General features: G+C 40.1%; 1 protein-coding gene across 8 annotated transcripts in view; it reads left to right on the top strand.

Annotated features, from left to right (window-relative positions):
* LOC115438605 (nuclear factor 1 B-type) overlaps nucleotides 1-23460 on the top strand; it is an 81233-nt gene extending 57773 nt beyond the window's left edge. For 3 of the 8 annotated variants that reach the window (XM_030162318.1, XM_030162320.1, XM_030162316.1), the window contains 7 exons: nucleotides 445-566; nucleotides 5046-5177; nucleotides 5335-5519; nucleotides 9399-9537; nucleotides 9840-9922; nucleotides 14897-14985; nucleotides 18123-23460. In XM_030162318.1, the coding sequence (XP_030018178.1) occupies nucleotides 445-566; nucleotides 5046-5177; nucleotides 5335-5519; nucleotides 9399-9537; nucleotides 9840-9922; nucleotides 14897-14985; nucleotides 18123-18255 (883 nt within the window). In that variant the 3' untranslated portion in view covers nucleotides 18256-23460. Of the gene's footprint in view, nucleotides 1-444; nucleotides 567-5042; nucleotides 5178-5334; nucleotides 5520-9398; nucleotides 9538-9839; nucleotides 9923-14896; nucleotides 14986-18122 lie in introns of all 8 variants that reach the window. The other 5 variants (XM_030162317.1, XM_030162319.1, XM_030162315.1 and 2 more) reach the window with 3 other exon arrangements.
* Nucleotides 23461-24141: the final 681 nt, after the last annotated feature.

The raw sequence follows: 24141 nt of genomic DNA, 5'->3' as shown, positions 1-24141 counted from the left end.
TTAAATAAAGGTTATGAAATGAAATAAAAGTTGTTAGTGTTGCACTGTAGCTGCTGTAGAGGAGCAGAAGGGATGGGACTTGGGAGTAAGCATAAGGACCAAGTCTTCTTCACAGAAATGAGTGTACAGGCTTAGAAATGGGCTTAGCTAATGTGAAAAAAACAACTGGATCTGAGGTTCCAAAACAAATTTGAGTCTGAGAGACTTTGCTGTTGCTTCCAGCTATTTCATTAGAATGACTGACGTAACTATGTAAAATTGCCTTGTCTGTCAACTTGATTTCTACCTTGATTTTTATCAGCATCGGTGGTGAAAACAACTCCCAGGATCCCACACTACCTCATATCATCTTTATTATTGTTTTGACAAATAGTCCCTTGTAAGAACAGTATGCTATATAACATTATTCATACATTAATCTATAAAAATCTCCACGTTCCGCAGTAAAAGGCCCAAAACTGTCAACATGGAGGAGAACATGGATACCAGTCCGACAGGGCCTGACTTCTACTCGTCACCGAGTTCACCAGCCAGCAGTCGAGCAAACTGGCACGACAGAGACGGAGGTGATTTTCCTGTTTTTTTTATTTTCCTTCCTTTATTTACCTATGTGAAGTTTGTTAAGCAATGTTGAAACTGAACGCAGTAACACCGAGTATCATATTCATCCTGATCTGGTGACGTAGTTTATTTTTCTCCTCCTGCGCAAATACATCGTATTGAATGCAGGGCTGGGCAATAACTGCAAATTTCATCAGCTGATATCGATGTTTAGAAGTAGATTTTTTAATGATGAGTGTAAAAAAATAACCAAACAGCTGATCAAAACACTCAAAACAATTCTAGTAAAAAAAACTTTACAAATTTTAAAGTGTTGTAGTTGTAAACAAATAAACCCTGATTGTAAATTAAAAATGCATGCCATGACAATGATATTTATCGTCATATAAAATGATATCATCATATTATTTTGTCGCCCAGTCTTGCTAGAATACCTCGCAGTTTTGAACAGAGTTCCCTTTGACTCCCAACTGTCAGAAGTCATTTGATTACAGATGAAGTGCATGTGGTTTCCCTGTACATGGACCTGTTCACCCCTCTTAAAATACATACCATGACAGAGATAGCCACAGGCATCTCCACTCATGCAAATGTTTGAGCTACACTATGAATGTACACTAAATCTTTATTCTCTCACACCTGTCGTCTTCACAAAGGAAACAATGGATACGCCAATGCAGAGTATCCGTTAAGAGAACAGCCTGTTCTAGCTGAACACTGGGGATATTTGTTGACCGATAAACTGAATGTTATATGCTCTTAGTGCTAGTTTTTTTTTTGTTTTGTTTTTCATCGGCTTCTTTTTACCATATGGGACCTGCAGGGCATAGATGTTAGATAATCTCATCAGGAAATCTGGCTCTACTGTCGATCCTGTTTGAACTTGAGGGGAATTTGTCTTTATTGTACAAGACTGCTTCGAGGCGGAATTAAATATTAAAGCGAACCTAACAGGCTCACACATAGGTCTTAATGGGTCAGAAAAGAGAAAAGGTAAGAACTGCATGGAAGGGAAAGCCCGGTCCTCACGGGACAGCTTGCATGTCTCATTACTTTGTCTCCTGGTGCAGAGCAAAGTCGTCGGCCTTTTTAATTAAGGCCTCAGTGTCCCGTGTTTCCGGATCATTCTCACTCTCCGCTGACTTTTTTCCACACTCTGCCGCCCGCTCAGCTTCAGGAATCAAACAGTGGAGATAGCGCAAAACCACCGTGGCGGACAAAACGATCGGAAACGCCACCTTTTCATCAGCAGCTGCAGCTTAAGATTTTAGTTTTTATGTCCAGTTCTTCTCAGATTTTTCTTCTGATATAATAAATAGGAAGGCTGAAAGGGGGAGGCACCAGTTGACTTAGAGGAGACAAGGCATCGGTGGTGGTATAACCACAGGCCACCGTAGAGACTCTGAAATTTCATACTGTCCCCTCGCACAAGGCCTAAGACTGTTGCTCTGCGTAAACGTAGACACTTGGGGTGAGGAGAAAGGGAAAGCAGTGGGTAGGAAACTCTCCAAAGACAGCCATTATTCTGTCAGGAGCGAATAATGAAAAGTGGGGTGATATTAAACCCATATGAGGCCTCCTAAGTGCCAAGCGGTCATTTCTTGCACATGGTTGTCATTTGACAAAACTTCACCATGTAGTGCAAGAAATCCACTGTGGGAAAGTACTGTACATTTGTAGAAGTGAAGATTCTGAGTGCATTTGCGACATTAAAATGCAATTAGACTTTTTTTCAAACAGTTAGAAGTGTTTAATTTCTCCTAATTAATTGTCTGATTTAATTTCTCTGAAGCTTTTAACCCATAAAGACCCAAACATACACCGGCGACCAAAATCATTCACTGATATAAAATGCTGTTGATCGACTAATCCTGTCAATACATGTAAATAATTGGTGTAAAATAGTTTGTCATCTTTTCACGGTCATCAGATATGACCCATTTGGACGTTCAGAGGCTCCGTAGTGAACGTGGAAACACCGTCATCTTCTACAACATTGATTCACCAGTAAAGCCCATGGAGTTTAACCAATGACAGTGGATGGAGACGCTTGGTTTATGTTCTATTAATGATATCTTTACTGGAAAAGTCACTTTTTTCTTCAGTTTTCTCTGTTTTTGATATAATAACCGTCAACTTCAGTCTGAGCTTTAATGAACATCTACATAATTAGTACATTAAATACAGGAAAATACCTGATTTTTGCTTAAAAATGCAAAATACAAAGCGTAATATTTAAGTAAATAGAGATAAATCACTTAAGAAAGATTAAAAATTGAGAAAAATTCATTTAGGAACTGGTACAAAAGCAACATTAGGTCTATATGAGTTAATTAGCACATGACAGAAAAGGTTCTTCAGGAAGTATTTGGTTTTACAGTGACATCAGTCTTTTCACCATTATTTCTCCCTCTGATACAAATATTAAAGCACTTAAGCCCGTATCCTCTTGCAACCTCAGACTGGGAAATCCCCTGAATTCCAGCCACCTTTGTCGCCCTCTCCTTCTCCCGAGATGAGTGATTTTTCCCGTCACTCGGGTGGATCCTTCCTTGTTTTGGGAAAAACAGGGGGGGGATAGTGGTGGGCCACTGCTGCAAAAATGGCCAAAAAAGGTTTATATTTTAGGGGGGGAAAGAGATGGATGATTTTGAACATTATATACCCCAAGAATCTGTGACGGACCAGAAAAGCACTTGATGAATGTTCATAGAAGAAGCACAAGCATACACAGACCACTGCCTCTCGCATCTATTTGTTATCACGTTCCCTTCAGACACTGTGTCTTACCATGGAAAATTGAAAACCACACAGCCGTGACAGCAGAACATTGCTCATGAAAATGTAGAGCAGCAATAATAAGTAACTTGTAAGAGTTTTTGCGCATACTTTTAGTTTATAGAACTGCTGGAATTTTGTAAACACATTTCATGTTCTGTGCTGAGCCTTCGGGATTATTCATGGGGAATTACAGTAGCTTGTCAGGCACTGTAAGACCACGGCGAGCAGATGTTACAGTGTAACATTCAATTTAAGATTACGTGAGGGTCTTGAAATTCTTAAATCCTATTTGAGGGATCGGCGTCAGTTCGCTGGGTGTTATTGTGTGCTCTGACAGGGAAAAAGTTGCATTTCCACAGGACTCAGGATGTCGAGTGATTTGTAATAATTCCACAGATCATCAGCGATTTTGACACTGCACATTTGCCATGTTTGTAATTTGCTAAGTACATTTGTCATTGTTTACAGCGTTTCCTGAAGACAGAAGCCCCTGGATAATACTAATCCCATGCAGATCAAATTCTGCTTAATTTCAACCATAATTCATTTTTGGCACCTAATTCTTTTTACTGAAAAGTTTGATTGCACTTTTCTGTCTGCGTACTCTCATGAGAAGCAGAAGTATTAATAGAATCCATATTCAAATGTAGCATATGTTGAACATTTTATCCACAAGCTATTTATTTAATTCTGTTTTGTTTTTTTGTTTTTTTTTTTTTTTTACAATAAAGTCCTGGAGTTATCATAATAAAGCACAGAATCATAAAATATAAACTATGATGAACATTTATCATAGATTTTTTAATGTACAATCAGCAAAACAGGTTTTTCACAGTCACTTTGAAGGCATCTAGTAAGATCAGCTCCTGAAATTCAAGGTCATTTTACAATTGATTCCAAGCAAAGTGAACTTAAATGCTATTTTTCCAGTTTATTACAGACATTTTAGAGTAAATCCACAGACCACGGACAGTAAAAACGTCATGGATGTAGATTTGCATGTATGATGGAGGCTATATATCATATATCAGTCCTATTAAATATAGAAACAGTCTCTTATATTGACTTATCTGTAGCTCATACAAAATATATTAATGCATATATATATATATATATATATATATATATATATATATATATGTGTAACCGTTACTATGGTTATTTCATAAGTGTTCCTATAAACTTATACCTTCACGTCTACAGAGAACATTCAGTATAGCTCAGTGTGGCACATTCATTTTCTTTTCTTTTTATAGAATAACATTCCTCCTTGTACCCATCCTACTCAAAGAAACAGAAGACTGGCAATGAAAAACAAACTGCAATTGTAACAAAAGCTATTTGTGAAATGAATGTTACAAAAAAAAAACAGCAAATACTTAATGTCGTCTCTTGATATCGGGGCTTATTTGTCATACACTGCATTTGCATGTTTTAAATAACAACAAACCCGCTCTTAACTCTTGGTTTTTTCTTTAACATAGTGATTTATTTTGTGTGTTTTTATCTCGTAAAGCACCTTGTAACCTTGTTTTGAAGTGCTGTGTGAATAAAGTGCTGTTTATATATGGTTTTATGATTTAAAAGCTGATGTGTATTTCATGCACTAATGAGGTTTACATAAAAAAAAAAAATCTCTTGTTTTGACACTTCCCGTGCAAAGTCGTGAACACGTTTTCTGACCGTGTGTTGCCTCCCAGCAGACATGTCGTCTCCTACCATGAAGAAGCCAGAGAAGCCGCTGTTCAGCCCCACCTCCCCGCAGGACTCCTCACCACGACTCAGCACTTTCCCTCAGCCTCATCACCCGGGCTTAACAGGTGTAGGACACAGTGGTGAGTCACCGGTGACTTTAACAACCATCATCAGTTGAGATCTAAATCGACCCGTGCTCATATAACACAGTAGAAAAATCCATGTGAATACTCCATTGAGCCCCGCAGATCAATGATGATCACTTTATCTTAACTCCCTCTTGTGTCTGTGTTGCAGTTATATCGACGAGGAGCCCCCCTCCCCACTCACCCCTGCAGTTCTCAGCCTCGGCTATCTTGCCCCCGGCGCCGTCGCCCTATTTCTCGCCCACCACCATCCGCTACCCGCCCCACCTCAACCCTGGTGATCCCCTTAAGACCTACGTGCCGTCGTACGACCCGTCCAGCCCACAGAGCAGCCAGGTTAGTCCTTTTGTTCTTAATCTGTGAGGGTGAGTGGGTGGGTGGGGGGACCGGTCAACTCGCAGACCGCAAGTCGGAGGCTGATTTAGCGAGACTTTCACATCCTCAAGTAGTCCATCGCTATCTGGTTCTGCTCTGCTCCCATTTGACCTCAGGAGATTAAAGATAAGATCAATTATAGCATGTGTTTTCATTTATTCATTACCGCTTTGTTTGGTGCATTTACTAGCAGAGAAACATCCTCTTTTGCTTTTATTTTCTTTTATCTGAACGCTGCTTTAGGTCATTCTCCTTATTTATAGGAAGGACTTGAAATGGTTCAGTGACATTTTTATTAAACCCATTGCCATATTATCTAAAAAAAACATATTACAAATCCAAAATTAGACATTTTAAGCCCACATTTTAATATCATTTTGTCCCGGGAAGCCCTAAATGGACACATATCTCTTGTTTTAGTAGTTGGCTGCCTGGACTTTATTTCGAGAAGTAATATTGGTCAGACACAACCCTATAATTAGAATGGTCATCATAAAAAGTTAAGTGATTAGAATAATTTACGGTGAATTCAATTATAGCTACAGTACACCACTTTTCATTTTGTAGGCAACCCCAGTTTGAACTTTGCAAACTGCTTCATGTGACGGAGAAGTGTATATTTTGTGTTTGATATAATGCTCATGGCAAAGGTTGTGGTGCATTCCCAGCTTTGTATTTGTAGTCATGCGCAAAAAAAAAAAAAAAAAAGTGACTCCATAAAAAAGTCAACTAAACTATTGCAATTGCAGTCACGTGTGACATACAAAACGGTATTAAGACATTGTAGTAAATCATATAGCCCGGGGCTTTTATACATTCTGGGTACACACTGTGGCCACTGCTGCAAAAAGAGAGAGAGAGAGAGAGAGAGAGAGAGCAGGCGTCTCTATAGATGAGAGAGCCGTGTGATATTTATGTGAGTTTTATATCCCCACTGTTCTCACTGTAAACAAAGGCCTCGTAGACGGCTCCATCTCCAGAGTAGGGAGAGTGGGTGAGTAGGGAGGAGGAGGGTGGTGGAGGTGGGGAGAGGAGAGACTGTTACTCCAGAGAGAAACCGCGGGGAATGATAAAGGTTGTAAATATTTGCCGTTGCCGGGGCCCGGCTCTTGTGCAGAATTAACAGGCCCTCTGCTGGGGTGCTGGAGAAAGGAGGCGAAGAAGACGAAGAAGAAGAAGAAGACGTGGGGGTGGTGGGGAAGGGGGTGTCTGGGCGAGCTACCGAGGTGGTGTAGGGAAGAGTGAGCGCTACAAGACCAGTGGGGGGTGGGTGGGTGGGAGGGAGGGTGGAGCGGCGATGGGGGAGGCTCAGCAAATAACACAGCGCTTATAATCCCATGGACGAGTGCCAGAATGTTTTTATGCTTGCTTTAACGCAGATTATATTACACTCTAATTAAACATTCTATTCACATCGAAGGGAACCCTGTGGACACAATTCTTTTCCAAAAAGGCCTGTTTGAGTTTTGAACTTAGGGCGGCCCTGAAATGAACGCCCCAGACAGACTCCAGCCGTCTGAAAAGAGTAGCTCCCACTAGCTTCCTTTATTTCATTCTCTATATATAAAGTCTCTCTGCCTCGCTCTCTATACTCACACATTCACACCATTGTAACAGGTCGCTCTGTCGCTCTGTCTTTTCACGCCCGGGTCCTCCTAAATTCCATTTATGAGCGCCATTAAAATCATTGTTTAAAATCATGTAGGAAACCCATCGTCGCTGACTGAGGATCTATTGTTGCTCGCGCCCCCCAGAGTTTTAGTAATAACTGTGACAGCGCGACGTCGGAAAGCGCTAAAATCTTTTCTTCAAGCGTAAGCGGTCCAGTCACCTTTTTTTTTGTCCGTTCGAGGTTGGCGTCATCAAAAGAGCAAGAGAGCAGCTCGGAAAAAAGTTAAACCCTGGAAGTTAAGAGTGTCACAGGACGCCGAGTTTGTTTGGTGCAAATCAGTTTGGAAGAGTGAAGTTTGTTACATGCTTGTAATAGTTTATTGAGATCTGCCCGACTGCACATTTACAAGCGAGCAAGAGCTTGTAAACATTAGTCGCTGGACACAGTCTGAGTAAGGCTAGAAGGTTTAGTGTTAGACTAAACAAATGCAGTCCTAGTTTGTGCATTTTTGACAAACGTGATGAACGCAGATCTCGTTTTACTCTTCAGCTGGTCTGTTTTTTTACATGCATTTTTAATATGTGACTAAGTAGCATCCAAATATGTGTGCAGAGCTACAATATGTCACATTTGGTTCATTCGGTCATTGTTGTTGTATCCCCTTTACGGTGAGTACATGTAAAACAACAATTCCTACTATACAACATTCATCTACTATGGCTTTGATTGTTTTGACTGAGAAATTACATAATGTGTGTGTTAAGAGCTTAAAATTTCATTCCTGGACTTGATTTGGATTCTTTTTTTCAGTAAACTTAAATAAATGATAAATGTCTTGATTATTTAAAGGTTCAATATCACCGCTGTCGGGTGGAAACCTCTTATGTCCAAAACAGTTATTTTTCAGGAAATTGGAAAAACGATGTACAGTTGCGGAAAGAATTATTAGAGCATCAAAAGTCATCAAAAACAATGGTTATGCAATCAAGTACTAACTCCTGTGTGTATCATGTGACTAAAACAGACAAAAAAGAAAACATGGAATGCCTAAAAGCACTGTTTTTGTCAGTACAATGCCATAGCTATTGATGTAAGAACTGAAGTGATTTTGGTTATTATCAAAAAAACATGGAAAATGTCTAGATATAAGCTCTGAAATTGAACTATGATGAGCTATTTTTGTTGTTATCATTATATTTGTCCAAACAAATATACCTTTAGTTGTACCAGGCATGAAAATGAACAAAAAATTGAAGAAAACAAGGGTGGTCTAATAATTTTTTCCGCTACTGTATATTCTAAATAAATGAATGGAGTTAAGAGATGTAGTCAGAAGCCATTTTCAACACTTTTCCATTGGTTAAATATTTCTAAAACCACCAGGCCAACATGCAGACTGACCAATAGAATCATTTTGGGACAAACAGACCAAAAATGGACTTACGAGGTTTCAGCCCGGCAGCTACGATATGTAAGATTAGTGTGTGGTTATGCAAAATTTGAGTTTGAGTCTGTTTCACGCTTGTTGATGGATGTTTGCTGATCCTTTTCTAAGATAAAAGTGCTTGGCTGTTGTTGAAGAAGAGGTTAGAATTCAGTTTTTCATTGATAAACTGACTGGAGATCTTTATTTATAAATCAACATACAAGCTGTTATAATAGATGTGGGCAACAGAGGCTGTCTTTAGCTTAGAGATAGACTTATATACATTCACGGAAAAAGTGAGTAGACCACGCTTGTTTTCTTCCATTTCTTGTTCATTTTAATGCCCGGTACAACTAAAGGGGCATTTGTTTGGACAAATATAATGAAAACAACAAAAATAGCTCGTAAGAGTTTAATTTCAGAGCTGATATCGATCCATTTTCCATTATTTTCTTGATAATAACCAAAATCACTTCAGTTCTTACATCAATATCTATGGCATTGTACTGACAAAAACAGTGCTTTTAGGCATGCCATGTTTTCTTTTCTGTCTGTTTTAGTCACATGATACACACAGGAGTTAGTACTTGATTGCATAACCATTGTTTTTGATGACTTTTGATGGTCTAATACTTTTTTCTGTAGGACTATAGGACAACTCCAGCATAAACTTCACATAAACACATGCAAATCTTACACGTTGAACTCCAAATCTTCATAATTTTCTCATTTAAATCCCTTAGAAACAGACATTCCAAACACAAAGCCCCTCCTCAACTGTTATTTTTCACCCCACCTGCAGCCTAACAGCAGTGGTCAGGTGGTAGGCAAGGTCCCAGGCCACTTCACCCCAGTCCTGGCTCCCTCCCCACACCACGGCACCGTGCGACCCGTCTCGCTCTCCATGCCCGACACCAAGCCCATCACCACATCCACAGAAGGTGAGTCACAGTCCACACACACACACACACACACACACACACACACACACACACACACACACACACACAATGCAACCGGTCCTGACAGCCATGAAACCCCACACACTTTTACGGTTTTGCATCTTAAAACGGATCCAGACCCCACATGCACATTTTTACAATTGGTTGTATAATGTCGATGATTGTCTATAAATGTATAGTGCACTTGCTGTGAGTCACGAGCATCAGCTACATATAAATGCCTGAAATGCGACTAGTAATGCGAGCACGTATTTGTGTTTGTGTGATGGTGTGTTACCCAGGCTACTCAGCCCCTGGCACCCCGACGGCTAATCGTTTTGTAGGCCTGAGCCCTAGAGATCCCGCCTTCCTTCACCAGCAACAGGTGAGACACCCCCCACTCACCCACCCACCACAAAAAAAAAAAACAAAACACTCAGCTCATCTTCTCCTCTTATCCTTTCATTTTCTGTCTCTGCCTCCCTAAACATCACAGATAATTCCCTGCATTCCATGAGAAGCACTCAGAATTTGTAGGAAGCATTAAAACATCTTATTAGATTACATCAGACTGTTTATATGATGAGGTCAGCATTGAGATAACAAATTAGCGTCATGTTTTTGACACTGCAAAGGTATTTAGGCTGACATCTATTTACTTGGCATTAATTTCATCATTTTTACTATCTTAAGTGAATCTGATCGCAAAAGTGCTTTTTAATCTTTCAAAGCCTGGAACTGTTTTTGAGATGACCTCCAAGTGATTTATTGGCTTTTATTTTAATATTATTATCTGCATTGCACATTTTCTAGTGAAAATCATGTATTTTCCTATGTTTGATTTACTGATCATGTAGGTGTTTACATAAGCTCAAAGTAAATGTCAAGGTTAGTGTATCAGAACTCAATTTTTCAGCATTAACTGAACATAAAACCAGTGTCTACAACCAGTGTCATATGTCAAAACTACAAGTGTTTTATTGGTGAATCAGTGTTTCAGAAGATCACAGTGATTCCATGTTCACTACGGAGTCTGTAATCACCCAAAAAACACACATCTCACTCTGCTTAAAAGCTGATAAATTGCATTTTACCTAAATTATTTAGTAGTAGTTATTTCATATTTTCGATCAGTAGATGCTTTTGGTCACCAGCAGCTTTGAGGGTTAAAGAGTACATTCCTGATATATTTAGCAGTGTGTAGTTCACGTATTTTATTTATCCTCTCTTGAATTGTTACTCTTTTAGACAGTTTTACATGCAAAGTAAAAATAAATTTATGCTATTAATCAAAATGCTTGTTATGTAAGAGTTGCATCTGATTTTTTTTTTTTTTTTTTTTTTTTGCTGAAAATCTTATAACCACGCCATGGCGGGTGGTCCTGTCACTGGAAAAAAACACCTCTTACTGGTGGAAATTCAATAATATTTCCTAAAATCAAAAATAGAGATCTGACATTGCTCCACAGTGTTGGTTTAAATCAATGTTTTCAGCTTTATTGCACATAAAAAAGTAATTAAAAGTTAAATTTGTTGCGTTTTTAACTAGTAATCAGTAGACTTTCATATCCCCAATTGTCATTTTTAGAGAGTATGTTTGAGTTTCCATATCCTAGTGGAAAAAAAAACGCTTTTATGAAGGTGTGAGGAAATTTACTGTCATTGTGCGGCCACCAGTCAGAAGACGGATGGGACATGTGGGTGTCTTTAAGAGTGTAATGTGCTCAACTCTATTTCCATCAGACATTACCATGCGAAATGACTCTCACACACATCCACATCCACACACATACCGCATGTAATCAGTACACTCCCTCAGTTAAAGTACACAAGCCTGATATTCAGTGTTGGCGTCAGGCGGTTGCCCCAGCAGCAGTCTTAGGACAGATGTGGTGACCCTGTGTGTGTTTGTGCGCGTCTGTGAGGTTAGGAGTGTTGCGGTGTTGTCGGACGGGAGAAAGTACACACACACACACCCCACACACACACACACATCCCCACACCCCCACACCCTCAACCCTCCCTCCCACCCCATCTTATTGAAAGTGCTGGTCCAAGGCCAAGGCTTTTCCAACCACAACTAATTGAATGCATCTGCACGCGGCTACATAATGATCGCTGGGTTTCTCCTCAGCTTGCTTTTTTTTTTTTTAATGCTTAGTAAAAATGACAAAGCTGGCCTCTGTTTCCTTGCTCCTCTTTCGCTTTCAATTTTTGGCTTTCTTTCATTCTTTCTGTCTCTCTCTATCCTTTTCTTTCTCCCAGTTTTACTCAAATCTGGGCAGTCAAAAAAAAAAAAAAAAAAAAAAAAGTGGAGTTTGTCAGCAGTCGTTGGATGCTTTTATTCCACTTGGGAGGAGGATTCACTTGGCTGATGTCGCTCAGTTTGTCTTCCACATTTTTTAGTAGCCCTGCTACTTCTTTCAGTGGGGCACAAAGTGACTACAGTAGACATCAGCAGTCTGTGCGTAGAAGCATGATCTGCTGAATTTTGTCCAAAATCCCAACCCCGAGAGGATATACAGCCGTTTTATTCCAGACTTTGAATCATCTAGTGTATTGTATTAAAGGTTCTATATAAAAACAAATGATTTATTGCTGTTTTTGTTAGTCATTATCAGGAATTGAATCATTAGTTTTGGAAAGCCTCGTGTGAAAGCGTGCTCTAAAAGAATAAATCTAAATAATTTTAAGCCCAACAACAGTGACACCTCTCTCAAAGGTTATTACATGTTATATCCCAATGAATAAATTTCCTTGTTGGTTTACTCTGAACAATATTCACATTGATTCATCATGCTTCTGCTTGTCACAGTTGTTTTTGTTTTCTGTGGTATGATTTAACGGCCTCAGATCCTGGCCTCGCTGAGCGGGGCCAACGCTGAGCCAAGCCCCCGAGGACTAAACACTTTCACCGAATACTCCGTCATTGTCCTCGTGTGGTGACGGGTTGTTTATTGTGTGGGATCCGTGAGGCTTACTGACGGTGCGAGTTGTTCTCACAGCCGTTTGGTAGGAAATGAAATGCCTAGAGAGATGCGTGAGATTTACCAACACAGAGGTTTCGTGTTTTTTTAAGTGCGGTCAGCGCTGGGGCAGGTTCTTTGTCTGTCTGTTTCTGTGATGGATAGAGAAAAGAGTCTGGAAGGAATGCAATTTTTATGTAATACTGAAATAATTTTTTAATAAAACACCATTCTTATTCACAAACGACCCTGTTTGAGCACAGACGCCACATTATTTATGATATAGTGTAGGGCTGGGTGTAAAATATTTTTTTATTCAAACTAATCTTCAAGATTAATTTTTAATATCTGCTTTTTCCAGTGGATGAATAAATCGTGACCCTCTTACTCAACTTTGCACTTGTTGGTTTAATAAAAAGTATATTAATGGAGCTGCTAATTTGTAATATTTTTGATAATACACAAGAACAGGGGTTTATGTAGAATTTATAGCATTATTTTTCTGAGAATCTCCTTCATATTCAAGTAGAAATTGATATTATAACTGAGATGGCCTAACTGAATCAGAAATCCTCAAAATTGAAATCTAAAGATACCCAGCATCGATAAAATAATTTAATGGTCAGATAATGACTTGCTGCTAAAGCTGAAAACAACCTACGTCTCAGGACTTTGCCTATTTTAAAATGTCACACCACTAAAATAGAAAATCACACGCACACACACACTCACACTCTCACACAGCAGGCTTCAAAACTGAAAAAAAAAAAAAAAAAAAACACCACCACCACACGCTCCCACACCTGCTCTATGATTCCCAGGCAGCGAATGTGTGAAAACCCTCCATTCATCTCTCGCCTTGGTTAACCCCTCAAGGGAATGCCACCATCTAGCATTCCGCAGGGAAAGATCCGTGATCAGATGTCATTTGGTATTATCTAAGGAAGGATCCTAATCCACAATCTGCCTGCATCTGTTTGCTAACGTTCCCCGTCCTCCGTCCCCCTTTTCCCACTGCCCATGCCACTCTGATGTGGCGGTGCCAGCGGACAGATGGCGAGCCCCTCGAGGAGCGGTGGCACTGAGCGTCTGGCCCAGCCTGCGCATTCTCTCCAAGCTTTTGTCATGCTGCAGAGCGCGGAAGCGGCATGGGGGTTTTAGTCTCAGAAAACACACTGGATGGAACAAGAGCCATTGTTTCTTATTCAGTTTTATTTAGCAGCTATTGCAATTGATCAATTAAATCTAATATATTACATTATAGCATAATGGAGGGCTGTTATGTCACTGGTAGTTACTCATAGAATCTTCTCCTTCTTGCCACTTCTTCACATTTGCTTCAGTGAAAGTCAAGGAGCAGAACAAAATCACATCACTGAATTTAAGTACGGCTTAAATAGGAAACCATCATCGTTCCCTGATGTGTTCATCCAGGTGCTCAGAGTTAAAAGAACACATTCTTGACCGCTGCAAATGGCTTTGAATATTCAGCGTATGCGTATATCTGATTAAATCCCTCTTAAGAGCCTCTGCAAAACGTCTGCCACTGCACGCAGAGTGCTAACAGTGCAGTTTTACCCCGATGCATTACTAAATGAATGTGTTGACCACAGGGCAAGGTTAGGTTGGTATTGGCAGAGATAGCTCTCAGCTGGATTGCCGACACGTGCGCTCGCATAATGCATGCAAAGGAGACGCAGTTTGTGTGGTGTGTGGCTTTTTTGTTGCGGTAATTTGTAATCTGTACGTAAGGTTCGCATGTCTTAAGAGCAGGGAAAAGGTTTAGTGTGTGTGCGTGCCTGTGTGTGTGTGTGTGTGTGTGTGCTGTTTAACTTCATTGTAATTTTGACCCCAATCAATAAAAACAGTTAGCTAATGAAAAAAAAAAAACTCTGCATGCTCGAGGGCATGCATACTCTGTCTTGAATCTGAAAGTGCACTTCTGAAAGTGAAGCAGTGATTATCGACAGGGTGCATGCATCCAGTGGATTGCATGGCTTCATTGGCTAACCAGTTTAAAAAAAAACAAACAAAAACCAAGCAGTAGGCACTCACAGATGATCTGCAAACATAATGCCACTCACATTTTGTAACTAACTAACTCCGTTTTTTTTTTTACTTCCAGGTTAGCTGTTACCACTAACTGTGAATGCATGCCTTTTCTTTATGTCTGTTTTCTTCATAGCTTTAATTTCAACTGTTCTTTGCCTTAGTGTCATACATTATACTTATTGCAATACTTATTCCATTCAATATTTAAGCTTTAAGTAAGTGAGGACTCTGCTCCTGCTTTAGGCTTTTATGCATGCATCTGTACAGTGTTGAGTTGTAGTGTAATCTGAAGTGGAAGTTGTCTTGGCCCAGTGATCTGACTGCTAGGTTTCAATTGACAGCTGAGGAAGTGTGACTGGAGCGTGACTCAAAACGGCAGGCATTATGGCCCCAGTGCCACTGACGACACTTTGGGGATTACTTGGCAAAGGTAACCTTTTCATTCTTTCATGCTGTCTCTCTCTCTCTTTCTGTCTCACACACACAAACCTAGGTTAATATCTCCATTCTGTGTGATTGTCTTGATTGTCTTTCACCTCACATGTAAATGTACTGTAACGATAATGCTTTGGTAAGTAGCTGAAGTCGACATATCGTAAAAGAACTCATGTTAGAACTTGATTCCAGTCTTTAATTGTGCTGCATTGCTTTTTCTCTCTTGACATATATTGTAAAATTCCAAAACTAAAAATTTGACTAAATGAATGAAAAGTCAAATTGAAGTCATTTCAGGTCAGTTTTTAAACCATGTGAGCATGTTTCACTGCCCTCATTTTAACAAGCTCAGCTTTGTTTGACTACAAGTCACGCTTTACTCTGTAACTTAAAGTTACAGAAAGCCCCCCACCCATTCGCTATACTGTACCCCCCCGCCCCTTTCCAGCCCCCCTTTGGAAGGAAAAACCTGAACTTTTTCCCCATGGCAGAATCAGCGAGCTGAGCTAAGCCTTTTCCTGTTACGTCTCCCTTTTCCTTTTTCCCTGGAAGTGTAGATCATCGGTGTGTGTGTGCGTGAGTGTGTACAGCTCATTTTGCGCCTGCTGAAGTTACAAAGTTTTTACAAACACACACATGCACACGGCACAAACCCCTCAACAGGCCTCCTAATAGGCCAGTGGAGGTAGCGGAGAAAAATGTCCCCTGCAGCAGCTCCAGGTCTCTGATTCCACTCACACACATGCTAACTCCTCCTCTTCTCTCCATGTGAACGTACAGTAATGACTCCAGATAGAATAGATCCCAAATGAATTTAGTTATTGCTTTATTTTGTTACAAGGATGGGAGGATAATTGTATTATAGTTTTTTCTCCATTGATGGATTATTCACGCAAAAGCGCTCAATGTAAAGATGGAATCAGTGGGATTTCTCTTTTATCTTGCCTGCCCTTTAACGGAGCGCTCCGCTATGCCTCTTCAGTACTAGCCCCAAATTAAAACGCTGCCAGACTCGCATGTTGCCATTGTGCAGGAAATGGGTCAGCAATCCATTAAGATGCCATTAGATAATCTAATTTAGGGAGCTAATCCTTAAACCAAGCACGCTGTATGCCCGGGCTGTGCTTGCGGGGAGTAGAATTAGTGAGGTTTGGGAGCTGGACAGGGGGCAGGGGGAGGCCATCTTGAAGGTTACCTAAGGAAATCCAGCGATGGAGGTCATGATTTCAGTCATGTATGAAGCTGCTAGGTGAGGCAAAGAGTGGAGAAACAGAAAAAAGGAACAATTTTGATCATTTTACAAGCTTTTATTTAAAATTTGAGCCACAATACCCTATTGACACCCTTGCTTGTTCTTGTTCCTCACCTCTGTTAACTTAAATCAAGAACCAAGTCTGCTCGAGATGGATATTTGCGTCTCAATTAGCAGTGATGGGATGACTCCAGTGTTGCCATTTTCTGATTCGGACTGATACAAGAGGGTTTCTTTACCTTAAAAAAAAAAAAAAAAAAAAAAAAAACTCATGCAGCTTTAAAGTCATAGGATGCAGATTTAGACTGACAGCCATCGATTTTAACAAGATTAAAACCGATCCGCTGCTGTAGTGCGCACAAAGGCCCGCGAGTGCACTTTTGTATCTGTGTGGTCCCCGTAATGTAAGCCATTACCTGTGAGGAGTTTCATAAGGAAAGAGAAACACAGGGAGATGGAGGGAAAAGAAAGAATGGGCGAAGAGAAAGCTGTAGCCCCTTGGCCGCTCTGTGCGCTCTTTGTTCAGCAAGGTAGGAAAAACTTAATCCCCTGTTTCCTGTCCGATGATTTTTGGCAGGGTGAAAGAGAGAAGGAGGGAAGGAGGAAAGCAGGGGAAAGGACAGCGTGAGGATGGGCTGGACAGGAAAAAAAAAAAAAAATACATGAGAGGATTAGTCTTGAGGTTTTTTCTTAACTCTTTGCACACTGAAATGCAATCGAAACTCTGGAGATGTTTGTTTTTATTTCGACCTGTTTCCCCCTCTTTTTTTTTTTTTTTTCTTTCTCGCTTTCTCTACATATTAAAGAGTCTGGCTCTGTTAGGCCTCCAAGTGAATTGAATTTGCACGTCTATTGTTTTATCTAAAAAGCGGAGTCAGTAGTGATTTGTATAAAATGCAGACTGGGTGATCCGTGCTTTCATAAATGCAGACAGTGTTTGTGTGAAGCATCGTAAAGAGTCTAGTCTGTGTTCCACCTCTGCCAAAAAGCACCTTCAGAGAGTCTGCTTTTCTTTCCCTTCGTCTCATCCATCTTCTCCCTTGGATATGTCTTCATCATTTTCGTCTTTCCCACTGTTTTTTTTTTTTTTTTGCAAAAGTTTGGCGAACGGGAGAGTCAGTTTGCGGCACAGGTATTCCCAGACTTAGCGTGGGTGATGTGGAAAAGAGTGTATGGGGGGGGGTGTTGGAGTTAGATGAGTGCACACTAGGGGCCTCCGAGGGGGGGTTAGGGGTGGGGGGGCTAATTATCTGACATCTACGTCGTGCAGCACCCCTCGGGAACAACATGCTGTTTGTTCGTGCTTGCGTTTTCAGTTAGCACCGTTGCTCCCCAGTAACAATCACTGTGTTGTTTTGCCATTAGCGTGAGATGAATAGGGATGGGACAGCTTTGTGTAGGGGACCCCCCTTCACCCTCACCCAAAACTACCCCTACCACCCCCCACCCAGCCCCTCAACCTCCACAATCTCCACCACCACCAATCACACTCTCCTCTTCATGCCTTTCTATACTGCCGTCAATGCAGAGAAGAGGGTGTGCATCACAGCCCTGTCACATGACGTCCTTCACTGGGAATCAAGTGGAATCACCTCGGCTTACATTAACGGGCCAGTGCTTTGTTTTGTTTTGGTTTTTTTTGTTTAATTTTTTTTTTTTTACCCCTCTCTGTCTGAGCTAAACAAAAATAAGAAGACCTTGAACTTTGATGACTGTTAGCAGAACAGTGATGCTGGTCATTAGTGAAGCTGTGTTTAGGATAATTGAAAGAAGGAATCAGATTTTGACTGCATGCTGCACAAACAAGTTAATGGCATGTGACTAATCTCCCTGCTTCTCTGTCTTCTCTCTCTCTGTTTTGTTTTTTTGTCTCTCTACAGTCCTGGTACCTGGGCGAGCTTAGTTCCATTCCAAGTGTCGAACGGGACTCCGATTCTGCCAACAAATGTCCACCAGAACTACAGCATAAACATCATTGGTGAGCCCCTGGTCCCCGCTGAGACAGGGAACTGAACACAGAGAGGCCGGATGCCCCCCAGGGTGGATAGGTGGGTGGGGGTTTGGTGGTGCAGAGCTCGCACTACAGGTGTCCGCAGCCATGGATGAAACCAGCAAGCAGCACAAGCTGCACAATCTCCACTCCCCACCCCCCCTCCTCCTGATCTCACCCCCTCCTTAAACCCTCGCCTCCTCCCGTCCCCTCCCGTGATGGACACTGGCCGTGAAGACAAGAGTTGGTGCAGAGGAAAGAAAAAAACAAAAGAAAAAGCTTCAGGTCTGCTGTCAAAACTCTCCCTGCCCACACATCCACCAGCCACCAGTCAGTTGTTGTGTTTGCAGAACTTTTCAATCCATTCAAATACTGTGATGTATAGATGCCTTAATGTTTTATTGCATGACACTCTAGTCTCTTAGCGGCAATTCCTACTATTTTTCCTTGTTGGGGGAAGATGTAAAATCTTGATTTACACACACATACACACACAAGTGAAGGGGTCTGTGTATCTACAACCTCTGCCTGGTGGATGCTCTGAGACTCTAAGCTCTCCGACTCAGACCTGTACGGTCCCTCTTGAAAAGAGGTTTTCCCATGTCAAATGATTCACTGTGTACACCATACGAACAAAAATTGTGAATTCAGAGTGTTTTCTTCTTCCGTTTGATTTCAGTTTACTGTGATACGACTTCTTTGTTCAGAAAAATGTGTTGACTTGTTTATTCTTTACTGCTACTTACTTCAAGATTTAATCTAAACACTTACAGTAAGAGTTGAGAACTCTTGATGTGGTTTTCAAAAAACACTAAATGTTAGCCTTGAGATTGGACCCCTCGTTAAAGAATTCGCATCTCCTTTGCAAAAGGATTAAAAGGACAGAAAGTAAGAAAATCTTGATAGAGGCAAGTGCAATTGAATTTTTGAAGGGAAGCTATCAGTCTGTCAGCCCTAAGACTCTAAAGGAAGGGGGATAATTATTAAATGGTTTTATGGGTAAAATGTTTAAGAAAACATTTGAGTTTAATTTCAGTCACATGTCCGTCTCCTCATTAGAGAGAAACATCAACAAGCGTGAAAAGCAGTTGAAGGCAAGCACTAAGCTACCTGTGCAGCGCTGAGCAAAACCAGCACTTCTTTTTAGCCCTTCCCATCATTATGGGGAGCTTTTTTTTATTTATTTTGGGGGAAAAAATAACTGAACATAAGTATAGAAATGAGACACACATAGTGTGTAAAAATGGCATTTCTGTTTCGATGCTTATGATAAGATCAAGAGCATATGCATTTGGCCATCAGCTTCTAAAGCTTATGTTTACAGAAAAAAATATGGAATGCAAAGTGTTAATTCATGGAAATATACAATTCATGCAAATGTACAATAAGCTTATGTGTAAAGCTACAGTTTGTGCAAGGTAAACTCTACAGTGGAAGAGGTTGTAAACTGAAATTATGAATCCAGGTGGTGGCAAATCCCTGAAATCTAGAATTGTGCACGGCATGTTCACAGCCATTGCCTCTCCAGTCCAGACATATTTATACAAGGAAAATCTCTCCAATACTCTTAATTTGCACGATGACATATAGTCCACATTACGTGCCTTGCCTTTGAATATAGAGACATCACTACACTTGTTTTTGCTGCATTTATCATTATAGAAAAAAATTAACATTTTTATGATAAGAATTGTTTTGTACTCTGAATGAAATTGTTGATTTTTAACTTCATGTACTACTCTATCTCACAGTTACATTGCATATCAAGGCTGTGTATAGTTGCCGTTTTAAAGTTTGTAATCAACCAGCATTTGGTTTTGTTTTTTTTTGTTTTTTTTTTTGTTTTGTTTTTTTCAGTATTTTGGTGGTTTTTCTAATAACCTGTCATCTTTCGTTTCCTTTTTTTCGATGCTCATTTCGTTCATCTTCCAGTTACTATTGCGGAGGGTGGAATTCAGAATTATGAAAATTATGCAATACCAAGTTTTGCCTATGTAGGTAGTGCTTATAGATGCGTCAATTATTAGAGGCTAGTTTGGAGATAGACAATATTGTAATGCATTTATTTTGTTGATATCGTTGTTTGTCGTTGTTGTTGTTGATGATGTTGTTGTTGTTGTGGGTGATTTCCTTTTTTATTGACCAAAGTGGGGACTGCTTTCTATGCAGTGTATGACAAGGTCTTTTTTTTTTTTTTTTTTTTTTTTCTTTCTCTAGCGTTTAGGCCTACCGAATGACGGAGAGTCATGTTCCAGTGTATTTTGAATTCGAGAGTTTTTAAGGGAAGGGAAGGGGGAAGTTTTCTTTTGTTATTATTTTAGAAGTACTTTTAAGAATGCACCCTTGGTCTTACTACGGCTGCAAAGTCACTGATTGGTCTACTGTGACTCTTCCTTTTAACTTTCCACCTGGGGTGCTAGCATGTGACATTGAATGAGCTCATTTTTTTCACAGGAGAGACAGCTTGACTTGAGCACGACAATCATTTAAAGAAATCACGTTTTTTGCATAGAATCCCGTTCTGTCGTCATTCCCCCGAAGCTGCAACTGAGGGTGGATGCGCCAGCTGCAAGTTGCATGCTTTTTATCGAGTGCTACGCCGTTCAATTTTGAGACGTCAGCGAATGCAATTCCCAAGTAGATGCCTTAAACACATCAGTGAAGTGGCCTGTGACCTGCGCAACAATCACACACCGACTAATGCTAGTGAGACCTGTCCAAATCAACTTCAGACAGGCTCAAGCAAGCCTTTAGAAAGTATTTTATAAGTATTAGATTTGTATAAATGTATATATGATATGCACATACTGTATGTCAAATCCTGATCCCCAGCAAGAATGGTTAGAGAGCCGTGTAGCGTATGTTGAAGTAAATATCGGACGGCAGAAGCAGGGTGTTTTAACTGCTGCGTTCTTTATGTCCATTAGAAGCTTAAATAGAACCCATTAGGAGAAAAATATAGCACTTAAATAGCACATAGGCAATCATCTTCTCTCCCCGTACAGTGTTTAGAACATTCAACCGTAACCTCTCAGGCGTATTGCAGGGCATTATTTACTATATCAATCATTATATTGCCATTTTTAATGTGAAAATTACACAGAGATGGCAGCATCTACTCCGATGCTGCTGCTTTGACACTTTTTTTGCACTCTTTCCCTACAATCGTGAAAGAATCCGAAATTGTTTTTTGTTTTTGTTTTTTTATTTTTTTATTTTTCCTCCCGCACTCGGAGAGTTGGTACAACCGAGGGCTTTCCGGCACGAGCTGAGGGCTAAAAGGCAGGAAGAAAATAATCCTCAAGTCAAGCTTAATCTCTCCGTCTTCACTCAGATTTCTTATGCAGAAAAATAATTGAAAAGTCACCCCGTTCTATGTGCACTGTTTTGTCTTTTCTTTTTTCTTTTTTTTTTTTTTAAATCCTTGTTTTATTCTTTTGGTTTTCTTGAGGAAAAAATTCTAAGTGCTTTGCAGCCTTTGGCCATTGGAGACCCCACTGAAGTGCATTGTCCCCAAGTGTGTGTGTGTGTGTGTGTGCGTGTGCGTGTGTGTGTGTGTGTGTGTTTGGTAAAAACGTGTCAGGGTCACTGTGCTGTTGGTGTTTATTTGAATAGGAGACTGTACATAAAGGTAAATATCCTGATTGATAGCAGTAGTCTGTGGGGCTGAACTCTGCTTTGGCAGCTTGAGTGTGTGTGTGTTTGTGAGTGTGTGTGTGTTTGCATGCATGTGGGTGAACTGGTGAGCCGGATGCGTGATCGAGTGCCTCTGACACTACACAACGAGAGAAGATGAGGGTCTTTCTATTGAAAAAGCCTGCCGTAGGACAGGAGTTTGTACACTGTAAACTTTCACGAGAGTTCTTCTCTAAAAGCCCTTATTTGTAAATCTTCAATTGTCGGGGAAAAATGAGTCAATTCCATTTTTGGGGAAAAAAAAATTTTTGGATTTTTTTTTGTTTTTTGTTTCAGAGGCTGGATTTGAGTTAGAACTCTCCAGATTTCCCTGATTAATAGTATCTAAAGCGTTTCATTAGTTGTTGTATTCCTGTTTGTAAAGTCAAAATGGGGGGAAATATTCTATAAAGAACCATAAATATAAAAAAAAACAACAATGAAGGCTTTTTTTATGATTGATATTATTTCTGAACCTAGTGCTTAGATATTTCCATGTGGAAAACACTTCATAAGTATTTGAATCGTTGTTCTTTCATTAGTGTGGCCATAGCGAGACGTGTGATGTGATTTATCTCATTTTTTTTTTTTTTTTTTTTGTTTTGGCTTTGTATTTTATTTTATTTTATTTTTTTGGGAAATGGTTGTGAATTCTTGTCCAACAAGATGTGAGTGTGTTCTTGTAGCAGCTGGGAGGTGACGTCACTTAACCAGTCGAAAAGGCCCCAGATTGCACCTGACCTTAAAGCGAGAAGCAGGGTAAAATCTGCAGTGATAAACGTCCTCGATGAATCTATTAGATAATTTCATTTTTTCTTTCTCTTTTGTTTCTTCTCCAAGGAAATGTTGCAAGACGATTGGTGCTACATCTCACCATATTTCAGATCATCGTTGAGCCTGATTCATATTTAGACAACTCGAGAAAATCTCACAAATAATCAGTAAAAGGCTCATTTTGCACTTTCAACACACAGTCTATGCCTGATGTAATCACACTACATAACGTTACGTTGTTTGCCGGTGCTTCAGAATAGGGTACTGTACCTTCCAGCTGATAGTAATGTATTTGGGCATGCTACACAGGGTGTGAATGTAACCTGTCAAAACAAAAAAACAAAAAAAAACAAACAAAAAAAGCTCTTGAAACGTTTAATCAGTGTTGCACCCATCAGCAGCTTCAAGAGCCTCATTTAAGGCAGAATCGAACACTCACAACAACCTTATTTTAAGAAAGTATTATTGAACAGGACAACTTTATGCAAGGAGGACCTGTGGCACTCATGCAATATGTGTGGTTTTCTTTCTTTTCTTCTTTCTTTTTTTTTTTTTTCTCTCTGAATGTCATACATTCTGTCAAAACTGAGAGGGCGTACACATGCAGACTTCAACATTTAAGCGCTTTCTGACAACTGTCATTTTTCATCCTACATGAGCAATACACACACCTTCCATACTTTGGCTAGCTGCTAGTCACTTGGCATCAGGTTGTTCTAAACATGAAAACCAGCATTTTTACAGGATGTAACATTCACCAAAAGAAGACAAAAAAAAAAGATAGCAATGCAGTGCCTGTTCAAGCTGTCCAAGTGTCTGTTGTATATAATTGTAAAATGTGATACTTACTTTCATATGTGACAAGAGAAACAGCATCACACAGAACAGAATGTGGCAAACTCATCTGGAAATATGCTCTTTATTACTTCTTTGATGTTTTACTTTTTTGTGATTTATTAATTTTTCTAATTATGTCTGCACACAATGCCCACATCAAGCTTGCTTAAAATTTCTTTTCTTTTCTCTGGGAGGGGAGTGGGGTGGGAATTGGGAGGTTGGGGAGGTAGGGAGGGGAGGGGGGGGGGGGGGGTCAGTGCTACATAATGTTCAAGCGCAGTGAAAGGATGAAATAATGTCTTTTTTAAGATAAGTCACCAGTTTTCTCTGCAGGGCTGATTTCTTTTTTTTTTTTTTTTCCTTCTTCTTTTTGGGTCTTGTGGCACTTTTACTTCCCTCCACGCACACATTTCTACTTTATGACTCACGGTGGATTATATTATGAACAACAACAACAACACCAACAAAACAATATGTAAACAGTCTCCAGTAGTGATCGTAGTTACACTGCAAGTGTGTGCAAAGGTCTATGTATGTATCTGAATGTACGTTTTAGAGGACTTTTTGGAAACCTTTTTGGTTTTTTTTATCTTTTCATTTACAGTTTAGGAGCCACAGGTGTC

The sequence above is a fragment of the Sphaeramia orbicularis genome, chromosome 18 (genome assembly GCF_902148855.1).
Source record: "Sphaeramia orbicularis chromosome 18, fSphaOr1.1, whole genome shotgun sequence".
Lineage (NCBI taxonomy): Eukaryota > Metazoa > Chordata > Actinopteri > Kurtiformes > Apogonidae > Sphaeramia > Sphaeramia orbicularis.
The sequence above is the reverse complement of the archived record's forward strand: the minus strand, read 5'-3'. Positions and strand labels throughout refer to the sequence as shown.